The following is a 17,005-nucleotide window of genomic DNA, read 5'->3' on the forward strand; positions in this document are numbered from 1 at the left end:
GCTTCCCAATCAATTCCGCTGTCCTCCACTTCCTCCTCTCCTCCCACCTGCCCATCCCTCACAAGTGGGAGCCCCCACAGCTGGGACCAGCCCTGCTCCTCAGCTGTCTCTTACAGACCCAAACAGCATCAGTGATCCCAAGTTCTGCCAACTTCTCCCAAAGCAAAGCTTTCCCAGATCATTCCAACTTGGTCCAAAAGCACCTCTGGAGATGCTGTGCTTGGAGAACCATTCCAGAGATGTTCTGTGCCATATCCCGCCTGGAAGGCTGCTCCTTACCCCACAGGGATGTGCCTGCCCCTGGGACACAGCTCCACCTCCTCCCCAGTGAGGCTCAGGTAGGTGAATTTGCAGCAGGGTTTGTTGGGGCAGTCGGGGCTCTCCGTCGCCAGGTGCTGGGAGGCGATTTCGGCACACAGAGCTTCCAGCTCCGTCTCGTCACTGATCTGTCAGGGAACAAGGGCAAGGACCTGTGAGCAGCACGGCAGTGCCTCGTCCCAGGTTCCCCACAACAGGGACTCATTCCAACAGCAAAATCCTGCACTGGAGGTTCTGCTCTGGCTTAGCAATTCCACATTCCAGTCAATCTTTCAGAAGCCGTAATTCCACCGTGCCTGGCAGCAGGAGAGAGCAGGGAACTTCTCCAGGGCAACAGGAGAAGTCAAAGAGGAGTCAAAACACCACCGAGGGCGGGCAGCAATGCGCCTGTGGGGGAATCCTGAGAAAAAGGAGGGAACAGGGACCTACATTTTCAAATTTTTTGACGTAGTTGTAGGTGAGGATGTCGGCTTCCTGCAGATCCACGTCGGGATCCAGGGGCTCTCCCACCAGGGTCTTCCAGAAGGAGGGCAGGAGGTCCAGGGGCAGGGGAACATCGGCGCGGATGGCGATGCCCAGGAGCTGCCCGAAGAAATGGAACAGCTGCTCCTCGGCGTAGGTGATGGGGCTGGGGGTCAGGATGTACTTCCCCTGTGGGAAAAACAGGGCACACAGGGCAGGATTCACCAGCTGCCCCAGCCTGAGGGGCTGTGTGTTAGCAGGCCTGTGGAAGTGTTCCTGACTGGAACAGGAAGGATGATGTTCAGCTGGATACTAAAGGATCTGCTCCAGCACAGCAGGGAGTCCCTGTATTTTACACACTGGTATCACCTTATCTTAGCACCTCCTGATCAAATCAACCCCAGAAAGCTGGTTCCCATTTTGCCAAGCTGTTGATCAGCACTCACAGGATTTTCTGGAGTTGTTACATCAGTCTGAGATCCAAGTTTTTCAGCTGTGGGATGTTTCTGAGCCTGGATTTGCAGAGCCAGGTTTGCTACACAGTTGGTCTGAAGCTGAGGGAAAGGAGCTGTTTCCCACTCTGAGAATATTCCCAGGAAGGAATGATACCTCAGGTAGTGAGAATTCTTTGGACCATCAGCTTTATCTTGTTTCTAGAGAACATCTACTGCACAAAGTAAGACTCTAAATAGCATGGATGGAGCATCTTATTCTCCTGGCAACGGGACTGATCTTCCTGGTGACATTCCTGGGGTAAGGCCAAAGAACAAAAATTCATGGAAGTTCACCAGTTTGGGACAGACAACCTCTACATCAGACAGCTGAACCTCCTCCCTCTGAACTCTGCCCAGGAGTTTTAATTCTGCTCCATTTTGCATTTTGCTGCCTGGGCTCCTTCTCCAAGTACCTGTTGCACACATGAGGTGCAACATGGGATTCACCAACTCCCACTTCCAGCTCTCCCAGGATGTGGGACCTGCTTGGTTTCATGGATCGGAAGCCTCTCTGCACCTCTGACCAAATGTGTCCCACTCCTGCTCAAACCCAGCATTCAGAAAGAGAAGAACCCCCTCATTCTTGGCACTGGGATCTCACACCTTGTTCTTATTGACAGCAGAGCTGGGGCACAGCAGGAGCAGGGAGAGGGAGGAGCTCTGGAGCTCTTTACACACTTGCCAAAGGAAGTGACGGAAAGATCCACCTGGAAAAGAGAGAGGGAAAACAATGACAATATTCCATTGTTCCCTGCTGAATTCTTAAGTGCTGCTTTGCTTTCCAGCACTCTAGAACAGCAGGAATATTTGTTCCACCAGCTGGCCTGCAAATGGGATTTGGTGCTGGATTAGGAGATGGATGGGGCTGTCCTACAACAATGGAGGTGATGCTCCAGGGATCAGCACAGATGCTGAGCCACAGCCAGAACATTTATCTCCTCATAAACACTGTCAGTGCCACCACAGCCCTTCAAAAGACAGGAATTCCCCTTGGGAGAAGGCCCCGTGGAGCTCATGGCTCAGCTGATGGCCGCACACTCACTCCCCTTACACCTCAGGCAGGTGACAGGAGCTGGTGATGTGAGAAGTGTGTTCTGGGCTGACTCCCTATTCCCCCATGGATCTCCACCAAGGAGCACAACCAGCACAGCCCACATGGATCTGGACAGCAGGTATCCCTCTGCTCTTTGGGATCTGCCTCAATACCCCACTGAACAGCTCTGCAAAGCTGAATCCCCTCAGCCCGGGGTTACACCCAGCCTCCTCCTGGAGCAAACACTGAGGAACCAGCACCCCAAAGAGAGCCAACATCCTGGGGGATTCCATTCTTTTCCATGCACAAGAGAATTGTGTTCCTTAGCATTTACATGAGGCACATCCTGGTGAAAAGCTGGGCTGTCCCTGGGGGATTTCCCTAACATTACCTAGGCTGTCCCTGTCCCCACTCCCTGGTGCTAGAGACTCCCTGTCCCCACTCAGGGGTGTTGTGGACCCTCTGTCCCCACTCAGGGGTGTCGTGGGCCTCCTGTCCCCACTCCCTGCTGCCAGGGACCCTCTGTCCCCACTCCCTGGTGCTGCAGACTCCCTGTCCCCACTCCCTGCTGCCAGGGACCCTCTGTCCCCACTCCCTGGTGCTGCAGACTCCCTGTCCCCACTCACTGGTGCCGTGCACCTCCTCCCCGGTGAAGCGGATGTTGAAGGCGTAGGTGGGGTCCCCCCCGCTGGCCAGTTTGACGCAGAGCTGGGACGAGGGGACGCAGCCCAGCTGCCGGGCAGCCTGGCAGAAGTAGGAATTCTCGGAGGAACGGATCTCCCCTGTTCAACACAAAGGGAAAAAACGAAGCTCCAGCATCACGGATCAGCAGCAGGGCTGGGGGAAAGCAGCTGGGACTCGTTGCAAACAGGGTTTGGAAAGGATCGGTGCTTCCCGTACCTCCAACGATTTCCAGGGGATCCAGGGTGATTTCTGGGGCTGCGTGGTCAGCAGTTCTTTGGACAGTGGCATTGAGCACTCTGTTCATGACAGTGACTTTTGTGTCATAAAAGATTAAACCTGAAGAAACAAACACATTTCAGCAGAGTTAATCTACCCATCATTTTATTTCCTGAAATTCTCCAGTGGACAATGGTAGAATAAAAACTTTCCCTTCATTAGGTAGGTTACACATGGCTAGTCCAATTTAAAAAACAAAAAATACTTCATAGAATCATGGAATGGTTTCTATGATTCCACTCATCCAGTTCCACCCCCCTGCCATGGGCAGGGACACCTTCCATCATCCAGGTTTCTCCAAGTCCCATCTACTTGCTCCTCATGTTTTCTGGAATAAGAACACTGATGAACACAATTCCAATGTTCTATAAATAGATCCCAGCAACTCCACCACAATCTCTGTAAATAGGAACACTTTGCCAAATAGTTTCCAGCAATCTGAGATGTTTTGACAGTAAAGCTACAGGCAAGAAATGATGTGAAAAAATAGGGCTGTGACACTGCCCCAAAAATACATGTAATACCTCATATCTCCATGAAGAGAAATCTCTCAACATTCCTCACTCCCCCACACTGGTTTAGGAGTGTTTTTTTCCAGCTGGGCCAATACAAAAACCTCCTTTCACACAGTGACATCCCTGGTGAATTTTGTATCTTCTTCAGAAAACAAATCTGGGAAATGTAATGACCCAAATCCTTGGGGGTTTTGGTGCCTAATGAAGGCTATAAAAATCCTCTGATGCACTATAGGTGTTTTCTCGATCTTGCTGATGCTACAACAACAAAGTCCTGGGACTTTCACCCAATCTGCTTGTGACTAAGTCAGTTTTGATTTATGGATACTCCCAAGAGGATGAAGACCCACAGACACAGAAGATGGAACAACTCCCTCTGTGGTCACGGTGTCCATGAGCTACTCACAAGGATAACCCCCCTCTCCTTAAAAGCAAACCAAGAGAGAAGTGCCCTGCAGCAGTGCCCTGGGGTCAGTGCCCAGCTGACCTTTGGCCTCCTGCAGTAAGGCAGCGATGCTGTTCCCGTACATCTCGGTCTGGCGCAGCTCCACCAGCGGCAGGAAGAACGTCTCCAGCGTGGTGTTGAGGGACTGCAGCAGGGCAAAGCGCAGCCGCAGGCTCTCCACGGGGACATCTGTGGGGGGAAACTCCCAGTCAGAAGCAGGAACAGATCCCCCAGCTCCTGCAAATCCCAGCAGTTTTGGTCCAGGAGCCACACAAGCTCCTTCCAAAGCAGCCCCTCTGATCCCTGCGCTGAGGATGCAGGAACAGCTGTGATCCCTGAGGTTCCTCCCTGGATCTGCAGTCTCTGGGTGTGAGTCCAAAATCTTCCACTATCACTGAGTTTTCCTCTTCAAGTGCTTAGAACAGGATTTAGGTGACTAAAATCTGCCTAAGTCCAGAATGAAAATCCAGTCTTCTTTCCCCTGCAAGCTGAACTCACCGGGTATTTCCAGCTCCAGCCTGAGCTAGGAATTCTGTGTGGAGAGCAGGGAGCAGCTGCAGTGCATCCCTGACTTTGCCCAAGCACACCCAAAGAGAGAGAAGAGCCAGACTCGGCACTCCCCTCATCCCACTGAGCCTCCAAAGGAACGTCCCCTCCCCACCTGGGGACATCCAGAAGCACTCCCCAGCTCGTGCCCTGAAAGAAGCCTCCATGCAAACCACCCAGCCATACTCAAGAGACGGGAAATCCTGGGATCTGCTGCATCAGCTGGATCCAGGTACACCTCGTGGGGGTGCAGGCGTGCAGGGGTGATGGCCAGGTGGCGGCACAGGCGGTTGATGTACTGCACCAGCGCCACGTCCATCTCCAGGCTCCACTTGCGCGACGCCTTCTGCGCGTGTCTGGCATCGATGCAGGCACACCTGGCAGGGGACAGGGGCAGAGCTGCTCACTCACAGTGTGCCAGACAGCTACACCTGGAGTAGGACTACACCTGGAGTACAAGCTGGTGCCCTGCTCTTTTCTCCCCTTTCCTTAAGCAGAGCTGTTTCATGACAAGAATCCCAGTGTGAGGCCAAGAGCTGATTTATCACCCCCATTCCTTCACTGGTATTAAGTAATTAGGCACAAAGGCACTGCCTATTAAGCTCACTTAGTGCCTATCTCCTCTGGAGATGATAAGGGGCAATTAGCCTGTGGCTTAACACAGGGAGATAAGGAGAATTCATTTAAGGGACTTTCTTCCTCTACAATAATAAAAAGAAGTTTAACAGCTCCCTCTTCTCTACAGCATTTCTGACTCAGTACCAACCCTGCCAGTTAAACAGTGCACTGGCTGGGGAAGGAAACCAGAGACAGACATGGAGCTACAGTTCTCTTCAGGATAATTTATTATACAGTTTGGAAGCTCTAAAGGACACTGTGGCATCTGATTTTGTTGGCCATGCTGTGCACAGAAAGTCAGGAACCTGCATTTGGACAGCACGTGACTTTTAAAACATATTTTGAGGTAATAAGCAATTTCCTCTACAGGCCTTGCAGCCACTGATGAAAGTGTTAAAGCTTCTTGGATTAGGAACACTTGGGATCAAGTTTTTTGAAGTGAGCACAGTATCAGTATCACCCTCTCAAAGAGCTTTGCAAGCTGTACCTCTCAAAGTGCAGGTCGTAGCCACAGGAGAGGATGGCTCTCCACACGCTGCGGATGTCCTGCTTGGAGCGGTCCACCACGAACCGGTGAAATCCATCCAGGGTCAGGTACTTCTCCTCAGGAACTGGCACCAAACACAGACCAGCAAAGAGTTCATGACTTGCCATGAAGTTCTCAGCCCACACAGGAGTAGGAGGTGGCTGCTGCCAGCTTCCTCCTGCTCTCCCATCCCACCATGGATCCCCTCCTGGGGAGCTCCATCTATCACACGCTGGTCACGTTCACCTCAGTCAGTGGCACTGCCCTTTTTCACTGCCCTAAGGGGCTCAAATCCCCCACTGCCCTCTGGAACAGCTCCCTCTAACCCGGTATCAAGGATCCCTACTTGGCTGGATGCTGAAATTCCCCTTTTCTGAGCTAACCTGGCACTTCCTACAGGGAAGAGAGGAATCCAAACTCGTGTCTGTTCACTCTTCCACCTGACTAGAGAAAAGTTCTGAGCACAACCCCTGTCATGGCATGGCTGTGCTCCCTCCTCCACAAGTTCTGAGGTATCTCCATCATCTTCGTTATCCAATTTTCCACTTGTGGCTGAAGAATATCCCAATATAAATTGAGAAGCACAATTTAAACCCACCTGGTTCAACCCCATAATACCCCAAACCCTCACTACACCAAAGCCTTGGAAATACACCCTTTAGGGAATTCTCTGCCTGGTTTATTGATATGTCCTACACACAGCTGCAAAAACTATTTGCTCTCATGGTGATGGGCCCAGAATCACAGAGACACAAATAAAAGCAGAATTTTAAATCACTATTTAAAAAAAAATTAAGTTAGACTTGTTAGAAATAAAGACAAACCAAATCTATCGTGAGGTCATCTAAACATGTCAATAAAAATATTTCTTTTCTATGATGCAAAACTAGAAAAAATTCCCTGCAGCTCCCACCTTCCTGTTTCTTTGTGGGAGACTTCTCAGGGTCCTTCTCCTCAGGTTTGCTCTTCTCAGGAGATTTGGGCTTTACAGTGGGTTTCTTCTCACTTAAGGCTGTTCGGCTGAGGGACAAAGTGGGTGTTAGGATCAAAAGTTTCCTTTCATCTGTTCAGAGAATCCCAGAATTGTTTGGGTTGGAAGGATCCTAAAGCCCATCCAGTCCAACTCCTTGCCATGGGACACCTTCCATAGGTCGCTCCAAACCCTGTCCAACCTGATGTGCATTTTGGAATAAGTGCACTGGGATAGAACACTGGATGAACACAATTCCAGTGTTCTATAAATAGATCCCAACAACTCCACCCCAGTCTCTGGAAAAAGAAACACTTTGCCAAAGAATTTCCAGCAATCTGAGCTGTTCTGACAGTAACGCCACAGTCGCTTTTCCCATTCCAAACACACGGAAGCACAGAGGGAGGGGGGATAAAAACCTGCATTTCTACAGTGAAATCCAACATTCCACAAGTGCCACAAGGCTGAGGACACCCACCTGACACTGTTGAGCATGGACTTCTCCTTGGTGGGGGGTTTGGTGACCGGGCGCTTGGTGCTCACCACCTTCACCGGGTGCTGCTCCTTGCCCGCCTTGTTGTACTTGCTCTTGTCAAATTTGGGCTTGGGAACTCCGTATTTCCTTAAAATCTTCCAACACAGAAAGTGAATGGTCACCCAGTGCTTTCAAGTGACACCAAAAGAGGCTGAGAACAGTTGGCAAAGCACTACCTGGGTCAGCTGGTCCTCCAGCACCTTCTTGGGAGGGCGGACGTTGGTGAAGAAGACGTGGAGGAGGTTCCCAGGGGTTTGGGAATTGATCTGCTCCTTGCTGAGGTAAATGTCAGCCACCTTGATGGGCTTGGCTGGGGTCAGGCTCAGCATTTGTTCCGAATGGATGCAGCTTTTAAAGATCTCTGTGAGAACTTCCCGAGCACCTGGCACCAGTTTTTCACCTGATGAAAAGAAAAAAAAAAACAAACCAACAACAATTTGGTACAAAATACCACGAGAATTGGTTAGAATTGGAAATGTGAAAATACATTTTGCATTCGGATAAAATATTCTATTACATGGCACTTGCTTTGAGATGGGAAATCACTTTTGCAGTAAAAACCTGCTCCTTCTGCACCCCATTAAAGACAGAGAACTGGCCACATCCTCTAATTATTACTTGTGGGAGTAGTGGGGATGAAAAAAGCAGATTATTTATCATGCCAGGATAAAAATTATGTTGTGCAGACAGACACCAACACCTATCAACTGAACCAGCAGTCAAAAATTATTTCGGCGGCTACTTTCTCAAAAGAAGTCCCGAAAGAATTAAATCAGTAGTTTTTTGGGTTGATGAGGAGTGGTTTGTTTATTTATTTATGATTTATTTGATTAGCTGGGTGGACAACTGAGCAATGTTCAGCTTGCAAATAGCTCCTGCAGGGATAAAACTTGCTTTGGAATTTCCCCCTGGCTCATTGTCACCGCTGATTTATACAGAACCAAGGAGAATCTGAGCCCTGCTCATCCCCAAAAATGCCCAATAGGAGTGAGATTTGCCCATATCAAACCACCTACCTTTTATTGACTTATCATTGAAATAATCCTCTAGTGCTGGGCTCCCCTGGGTGTCAAACAAACTTTGATTTACAGTGGAAACAGTTAAAATCTCTTCAGTTGACATCTCCATGAGCTCATCCTCCCCATCCAGGCTGGACAAGCCAATGAGGTCACTGCTGTTGAAGAGGCTGGCTCGGATTTTCTCTATTTTAGCTCTTGACCTTATCTGTACAAACAATGAAATTAGTTCACAGCAATTCTGAGAAAACAAATTCACTTCCATTCATAGGAATTTGGGGCTTAAGCTTTTTCCCCCTCCCCATCCAGGTGATCATTATTGTTTCTCTTCTAACACTCTGCTGCATCAATAATTTGAAACCAAAATTCAGGTTCAGCCTAGAAAAGATCCTTTCTGAGAACATCTGCCCACTGAAATCCTCATGGTGGGAGTTAATCAGGCACAGCTCTGATCCAGCTATCCCACGTGTGAGTCTGGAGACAGCCCTTGGGAACAGCAGGGAAGAGCTGAGGGGGTCAGCCAGGTAACCTGGCATTATTTGTAACTCTGCTGTCCCTGCCTCAGTTCTCCACTCAGAAAAATAGAAATTAGCACAGGCCTTGAAGCCTCAGCCACACAGATTGGGAAGGGGAACAGTAACTTCCTTTGATTCCTAGAATAACCACTGTCAGAGCGGCTCCAGACTTGGAATAGTTTCTATGTGAACACTCTGTCAGCTTTTTGTACACATTTAATGCTGTATTTCAATGATGTCTTAATGTCAATTAACAGCTCAAGAATAGCAACTTGCAGAGTTTCCATCTGAGTAAGCTGCTTTTCTTCTAAAAGGGGAACTGATACAATCCCAGACTATACAAAAACATCCCTCTCCATTCCCAGGCTATCAGGAACGGCTGGGCTTTTGGAAGGTCCTGATAAAATCTGCAGCAGGCAATTTGTGGAAGCAGCAGAGAGGGAGGTTCTTGTGTAGAGCTGAACACCTGGAGTGATGCAGCACCGATGGCAACCACCCACAATGCTTTTAAAAATTAATTTGGAACCAGACAGCAACAAAATTTATCATCTCTCCTAAAGTAGCTTTATAGAGGAAACCATAGGTGGTTCAAAATAGGTGAAAATCCACTGATTAAACATTAAATAGTTGTCTTGTGGGTCAAACCAAAAGGGCCCCAGTCTCTAAATTCATCTCAGCAGTGGCCAGAGCAAACTTTGGAGAAAGGCACATGGAAGAGGAAATGAACTGATCTTTCCCCTGACATGTTCTCCCAGCCTCTGCAAACCAGTTTAAAGATTTCCTCAGCTGAAACCTGCAGGGGCTGCTGTGCTCCACAGCTACCAATCCTCCAGGAACTTAATCCCTTAGGAATTTATTTACAGTCTTGGCTTCAGCAGCACCCTGTGACAACGAGCTCTACAAGCTGCAACACACAAGACTTCTTCCCTTCTTCCTTCTGTTTTCCAGTTGCTGCTGGGTCACTCCACTAGTGGGTCCCCTCTGTCCTTTGAGACACAGGGATTGTTCCCAAGACTGTGAATGCAGAGCAGGGAATTCTGTGTTCCTCAGCCATCCTGTCCAAGCTGAGAACTCCCAGTCTCCCTGGACTCACACGGCATTCTTAGACATACATTGACCCTGCACCCATGGAGAAAGAGCCAGTTCCTAGAGTGCAATCCCATTCTCCCAGAAAACCCCAGCTTCCAGAGGCCCCTCTCTGTTACCTCCACCACAGCAAAGCCCTTGATGGGCCGTGACAGCAGCGGCTGATTGTCCAGAGAGGTCACCGTGTACATGGAGCCCACGTCCGACACCGACGCCGTCTCCACGTTGTCCAGCGGCTCCCCAAGGCTGCCCAGGCTGCCCAGGCTGCCGGTGCTGCAGTGGGAAAGATCCAAACTCTCCTGGCTGGACACCACGTGCGGCTGTTCCAGCAATCCGGGTGGGATGGCCAGCTCCAGCCCTGCTTGGAACTGGTCCACGGAGATGTCGCTGACAGTCCGGGATATGCCCTGGGAGCTGCAGAGGGAAGCCTGGCTCGTGGATGCCGAGGCGCTGACGCTCATGGCCGGCGTGACGCTGCTGGAGCTGCTGATGTCCAAACTGTCGGCGCTGCTGGAAACCGTCGGCTTTTCCAGCTCCGTCCTGCACTCGCCTCCTTCTGCTTTGTCCTTGGTTTTTTTGGGATCCTCTTCCTGCAAAGGGATGTAGATCTCATCCTTGAAGACGCCCCCGTGGGCATTGCAGGCCTTCCTGATGGCATTCCTGACGGTGGCCTCCTCCAGGTGCGTGGGGATGCCGGAGATGACGAGCAGGCGGCTGTGGGCCGTGGGCCCCACCAGGGCCTGGCAGGCATCGGCCACGGCATCGTTGGTCACACCCAGCCCCTGGGGGTCCTTCTTGGTAAGGTGCCTGAGGATTATCAGCAGGGTCAGAGCTCTGTGGAACCACAGCATGTCCTCAGGCTTGCTGCCCCCGATGCTGAGGAGCGCCGCGTCCGTCTCGGCCGCCCTGGACGAAGCCCTTTTCCCTGAGGATGAGGTTTTTTCCCGCTTCATTTTGACTTTTTTCCTCTTGGACAGCAAGCTCGGGCTCTGTGGTGTCTGCCCTGGGGAAGATGAGGATGAGGAGGAGGAGTCACTAAGATTTGGGGCGCTGGTGGATGAGATCACATTGGCTGTCACGCTCATGTTGATGGGCAAGGTGACTTCTGCCACAGCCAGGCACACTTCCATCAGGGCATGGAAGTACGTGGAGAATCTTCCCTGGTCGGCCACTCCAACCCCAGAGCCACCACAGGCATTCCCAGACACCCAGTTCTGGGTTTCCTCATCGTAGAGCTTGTGCAGCTCTGACTGCAGGGCCATGAGCATGGCCAAGCAGGGGTTCAGCTGCAGGGCAATGGATGAGGACAACCCTGCTGGATTCTTTTTCTGCTCCAGGTTGTGGATCTTGCGAAGCAGCTCAGCCAAGAGGTGAAAGATCAATTCCTTCACACACGCTGCCATGTCAGTTGTCCAGAGGAAATTCCCTGTGTGAGGAAGGCAAGGCATGGCAGTCAGCAGTTTCACTCTTAGCAGCTTTATAACACCAGCTGCAAAAGTAACTCCATGAAAAAAAGCACCAGAAAAGCTCATTGCAATGTCGTGTCAGCACTTAAAATGACAGGAAGGTTATTCCAAGAACTGCAAATCAACAGAAAATTTCTGGAGTTTAAAGAAAATTTCCTTACAGTGGAAGAGCTCAGAAAATTTAAACCGTAATTTTTGTTTCCTAAACTCCCCACCTGAGCCAGCACATTATCAGTGCTCATTAATAAGGAGATACTCCATTCTCACCTAAAAATTCCACTACTTGCAAGAGAACTGAGGCAGGAATAGTATCCAGTTCATCTTCGGATTTTCCATCCCCATCTTCCAATTTCCAGGTTAAGAGCTGTTCTGTGAATGCCATTGCCAGGGGGAATTCCAAGGGGAGGGAATGCAAGACCAACACAGCTCCAGGAGGAGGAGACACTCCTAAGCAAAAAGGTCCAAGAAAATCCTCATCATGACTCTGAGCATTGATAAAAGTAAAAACAGTAATATTAAAGATATTTTCAAGGCTAAACTTGTGTTAAGTGAGAATTTTCTCTGCAGCACCTTGTAATAAACAAATAGGAATGTTTCTCTATATTGCTAAGTTGATATAATCTATAATTATAAATGCACAGAGAACATTTTATTCACATAAAGAAACAGAACAATTTTGAGCCTGAACATATCTGAATATACATATAGAACTCGCCCCAAAATAATTTATTTCTGTCTGATGGGTACTGAAAACAACATCAGCAGAAGAACTTAAGGATCTCCAAGAGGAAGTTTTAAGAACTCACTGCACCCAGTCACCTTCACTGCTCTAAATCCCACTGTCTCTCCCTTAGGGCAAGAGTAAAAAGAATATTAATGATTTTTCTTGCTGGAGAAGCTGGGGTGACCTAAGTATTACTACACTGCAGATATATTACTCTGGGGGTAAGAGGGTCCTAAAAAACACCTAAAAAAACAATAAAAAATTATTCTCCATCTGAAACAGCTCCTCAAACACCAACAGCACCAACACTGCAGAAATGAATATTTTGAATAAAATATTTTGAATACAAACACTGCTGGGTGAACTCCTGGAATATAAAAATGAGAATCAGATGGCTGCCAGTGTTTATAAAACCAGGCTTTTTTTGGTTAAGAATGAATTCCTCGTACAAAAACCCTGTCCTAAGCGCTGCTAGGACTGGTGAGCACACAGGAAGGTGCTCCAGAGGCCATAATAAAACCGGTCCGAGCTCTGAGAGGACAGTGAAGGCTTTTCCCTCGTGCTGTGGCTGTGCTCACCCAGTTTGATGTGCACCCTGTCCGTGGGGGTGATCACAGCTGGGTACTGGTTGGTGGTGGGGGGCGGCGTGAGGCCGGTGTTGGTGGGGGAGGCGTCGCGGGGGTAGCACACGGCCTCGATGAGGTTCAGCTGCCCGTTCCTCTTCACCTTGTGCCCCAGCCCATAGACCAGCACCCGAGCCCAGGGGGCCTTGTACAGGGATGAGCTGGGGAAACAGCAGCACAGCTTGGTTAGGCTCAAACAGGCTGGAAAACATCCCAGCCACTGCTCAGAAGAAGTCTCGGAGAAGACAAAACTCTCAAAAAATCAGTAACTGCATCCCTGGGGCTGCCAGGCTCAGACCCAGCTCTGCCCCTCTCCATGACTCACTCTTTTCGGAATCCAGACTGACTTTCCTTACAGGACACGATCACAAAGGCAGCCCCAGGAAAATTCACATCCATGTTGACTTTGGATTCGGAAATTGGGAATTCTTCAGCGGGAAACTGTTCTGGTGCCGCCTGTAACAGGACAATTCATCGTGAAAGATCCCAAACAGCAGCAAACCTGCTCCCTCTTCTGTATTTATAGACTGCTCTATAGCCAAAGTATTTAATTAATTGTAAATTATGACTCAGTGGGAGGCCACTTCAATTCAATCCAGAGCATTGCTACTGCTTTGTGTTTTCAGTGTGCCCACTGCAATCAGGATAATAGAATCCATCCAGAGAAACAACTCCCTGTGAAGGAACCATCATGGAAATTACAATCACACACAGAGCAAGGGCTCCTGAGAAGGGAACCCAACACTCTCATAAAACATGAGTGAATATTTTACCTGCAGAAAGGAGCAGATCTGTTTGGTGAGGTCCAACAGACTCTCCTCTCCCTGATGCAGTGTCCGAGTAATGGCCACAGTGAGCCACTCCCTGATGGCCTGGGAATTGCCCTGGTAGAAGAGGTCTGTGGCAGCACAGGTCTGGGAATGGATGCAGTGCTGCAGGGACTGGGCCAGGAGAATGGAGCTTGAGCTGATGGTTCCATCTGGAATAACAAGGAAAACAGCACAAATTTGGAGATCACTCCAGATGTTTATGTAGCCTGGGAAACAAAAGGTGCAGAACACCTGGAAGATTCCCAACCTCTGTTTTCAAGTGGAAAACTCCTTGCCTAAAAGTCAGCAGGAGAAAAGATCCACCCAGGCCCAGCCTTGTGGCTGGGATGGCCTCTCAGTGCCAGCTGTGCCCCTCACCAGCCTCAGCCCAGGCCCTGGCAAGGGCGAACACCCTGGCTCTGTTCCCCTGGGAAGGCAGGAACACATCAATCCATTGCTGAAGTACAATGAGGATTGAGTGACCAGAGGGAAAAGCAGCTTTATCTGTTCTCAGGCTTTCCCCACAGAGCAACCAGATCATTTTTGGGCAGCCCCAAGTGGCTCTCAAACCCCGACACCTCGTGGCTGTCATCGTGCAGCTCCCAGGAGAAGTCAAGGAAAACCAAAGTGCAGACCATAAAGGAGTGGGCAATTCACCAAAATGCCAGTTTGGAAATTGGATGTATTAGCAGGACTTTAAAGAGGAAAAACTAAATTAAAGTTTGCAAAATTATTCTCAAAGCCATGCAAAGTAGTGCTGTACTCTGCAAGAGGATCTTTTCCAAGGTGGCATCTGTTAGAGGCAGCCAAGTTCCAAAGGAACTGGAAGAGGGAAAAGGACTCTTTCCAAGGGTAAATAATCACTTTCTATTATTAATAACCTATATTTAGCACTTCCTACTTCCTCCTTATGCTCCAGCCATGTGACACACGTTTCTCTGCATGCAGAAGGGCTTTGTCACGATCACTGTCTTTGTCAACGCTCATTTGAATGAGGCAAAGCTTCTGTTCCATGATTCAGCACAAACATTCTCTACCCCCAGCTGGGAGTCCCGTGGGAAAAGGACAAACCATGTTGTGAAATGAAGAACAGCTCCATTTTGAAAACTGTGAGACCCAACTGGCATTTAGCTTTACTACCCAGGGACTTTGAAGTGATCTCAGTTCCTTGGGGTTGTCCCACGTGGATGCTCCCAGTGTCTCCAATAAACAGAATGTCACTGGTGACAAAGGGACAGGAACACACTGGGTGGGATTTTCAGTGGGGCTCTGACCTCTCCTGAACACTTTTAATTAGATCATGAGCAAGAATTTGAGTTTGGAACCTATCACTGAGGTCAGGAGTCCATTGAGACATTTTCAAATACCACCATTATTAAGCAGCTAATAAAAACATACCAAATTCATTTTTTTGTCCCCAGAAAAATACTGTACCAAAAAAAGAGCCGTGACAAAACCAAGTGTTTACCAGGAAGAGGTGGTGCAAGAAGCTGGTTGGAGAGCAGCTGCAGGTGCTCCAGGGTGATATCCCGGATGGCAGGAATGTGGAACAGCCGAGTGAACATGTGGGGAGATTTGGGAGCAAAGATATTGAGCAGAGCCATGCGACAGTAGAGCTTGGCCAGGGCAGCTTCACTCCTCAACAGCTCCCTAGGGAACACAAACATTCATTCAATTAATTCCTTAACATTAAATCCAACCATGACAGGAAAATTCAGAAGTTTGTACTGCTTAAAGCTGTAGCAGGTAACTGAACTACAAGAAATGCTCTCCAGGTAATTCAAATTCAGGTAATAAAGTGCCTTGTAACCACATTTCTTTTTTCACCTGTGAATTTGGATGTTGGTGTTATCCAGGGTGACCAATCCGTTGGTTGCAGTCCTCCTGTATCCCGCAGGTGGCCTTTCCAACATGTCAATGGGATACCAGTACCTCACCAGGACTCCCTCACTCCGCAGGTAGGTCTCTACTTGCACCAGTTCATTCACCTGCAACACCAAACCCAGCACTGTCAATAACACGATAATTGCAACCACATTTTTCCTTCTAAGAGAGCCCCAACCCAGCATCCTGAGCAGTCTGTGCTCCCAGCTGTGTGATGCTGACCCATGAAAAGCCCTCCCAATGTGTCTTTACTCACTGAATCCACATCCAGAACAACCCCATGAAGGCCAAATGTCTTGAGCATGCCCCGAATGGCAAACTTGGGTAGAGCTGTTCCGACAGCGCTGCTGGTGACGTTGTTGCTGTCAGGAGAGCGAGTCACCACCGTGAGACCTGGCAGAAAGGGACACCAGTTTGAAGGTGTTTTCCTCAGGAGACAATTTCTGCAGTAGATCCCAAAAAGCCTGAGCTTTCCTTTACCCCTCAGGATCCTTTGTGCTGCCCTTACCTTTCCGTACTTTATCAATGGTGAATTTGTTTGCTTCATCTTTGATATCCTCGATGGTGGGAAGGTAGAGATCCCTTGGGATGCCTCCGTTTTCCTCGTACAGGAATTCCACAGTTTGCCTTGCTATATCAACCATTCCTGAAAGACAGCAGGGAGTGCAAGTTATTTCCCTCAGCCATTTGAAATTTCTTATTCTCATTAAGATCCCAAGCAGGTGAGTTTTCTAATTACTTAAATACTCTCTCAGTCAGGCTGAAAGATGGAAATTGGGAGTTTTCCTGAGAAAGCAGAGCTTTTCCTGAGCTGAAGGCTCAGAATTTCTACCTCGCTCTTAATGTGACTTTCCCACAAACACATTGTCCTGCCAGACCTGAATTCTGCAAGACTCCCAAATCTCATTATTATTTAAACCTCGTAAGTTTTGCCTGGATAGTCACAGACAGAAAATGCCTGGATATAGTTTCTTCCCCAACTGTTATTCCAGAATGCTTCTGTGTCCACATCACAATGAATTCTGTCACTATTTCTGAAACCACTTTCCCTATTTAAATAGTCCAACTTAGTAAAAGTGTTAAAGAAAAAGCATGAGCACAAACCAAATTCTAAGCACTGGAGGGAAACAGCAAGTGAAATTTTGTTTAAGTTTTCCAGCCCTGAATAGGGTAAAATATGAAAGAAACACAGGTGTTCTCTCACACTTCCTGCCCATCACAGAAAACAACGTGCATGGAAATAACTACAGCCATACCTAACTGCAAAGCTCCTTTAATCTGATCCAGCCCAGACTTCCTCTCAGCCTCATTACGGAATCTTCTCCTAATTGTAGGGAAAACTTTGGTTTCCCAGGCTTTGACCAAGAGGGCATAGTGATCCTCCTACAAAGAGAGAAGTGTTTTAGAACACCGAGAAGTGGTAAGTTACCAGCAGCTGTATTTCTGTTACGGAAGCAGGA

The 17,005-nt window shown here is 48.8% G+C and overlaps 1 protein-coding gene across 4 annotated transcripts in view; it reads right to left on the reverse strand.

Annotated features, from left to right (window-relative positions):
• HECTD4 (HECT domain E3 ubiquitin protein ligase 4) overlaps positions 1-17,005 on the reverse strand; it is a 67,030-nt gene that overhangs the window by 4,039 nt on the left and 45,986 nt on the right. For all 4 annotated transcript variants that reach the window (XM_069031302.1, XM_069031299.1, XM_069031300.1 and 1 more), the window contains exons 52-73: positions 16,802-16,928; positions 16,054-16,191; positions 15,802-15,938; positions 15,489-15,649; positions 15,130-15,311; positions 13,626-13,831; positions 13,178-13,308; positions 12,808-13,013; positions 11,773-11,952; positions 10,159-11,465; positions 8,439-8,646; positions 7,599-7,822; positions 7,366-7,517; positions 6,831-6,937; positions 5,879-6,002; positions 4,960-5,150; positions 4,270-4,416; positions 3,208-3,327; positions 2,934-3,089; positions 1,878-1,981; positions 748-969; positions 280-446 (exon numbers count right to left, since the gene is read on the reverse strand). In XM_069031302.1, coding sequence (XP_068887403.1) covers positions 280-446; positions 748-969; positions 1,878-1,981; positions 2,934-3,089; positions 3,208-3,327; positions 4,270-4,416; positions 4,960-5,150; positions 5,879-6,002; positions 6,831-6,937; positions 7,366-7,517; positions 7,599-7,822; positions 8,439-8,646; positions 10,159-11,465; positions 11,773-11,952; positions 12,808-13,013; positions 13,178-13,308; positions 13,626-13,831; positions 15,130-15,311; positions 15,489-15,649; positions 15,802-15,938; positions 16,054-16,191; positions 16,802-16,928 — 4,697 coding nt within the window. The remainder of the gene's footprint in view (positions 1-279; positions 447-747; positions 970-1,877; positions 1,982-2,933; positions 3,090-3,207; positions 3,328-4,269; positions 4,417-4,959; positions 5,151-5,878; positions 6,003-6,830; positions 6,938-7,365; positions 7,518-7,598; positions 7,823-8,438; positions 8,647-10,158; positions 11,466-11,772; positions 11,953-12,807; positions 13,014-13,177; positions 13,309-13,625; positions 13,832-15,129; positions 15,312-15,488; positions 15,650-15,801; positions 15,939-16,053; positions 16,192-16,801; positions 16,929-17,005) is intronic.

The sequence above is a fragment of the Aphelocoma coerulescens genome, chromosome 15, assembly GCF_041296385.1.
Source record: "Aphelocoma coerulescens isolate FSJ_1873_10779 chromosome 15, UR_Acoe_1.0, whole genome shotgun sequence".
NCBI lineage: Eukaryota > Metazoa > Chordata > Aves > Passeriformes > Corvidae > Aphelocoma > Aphelocoma coerulescens.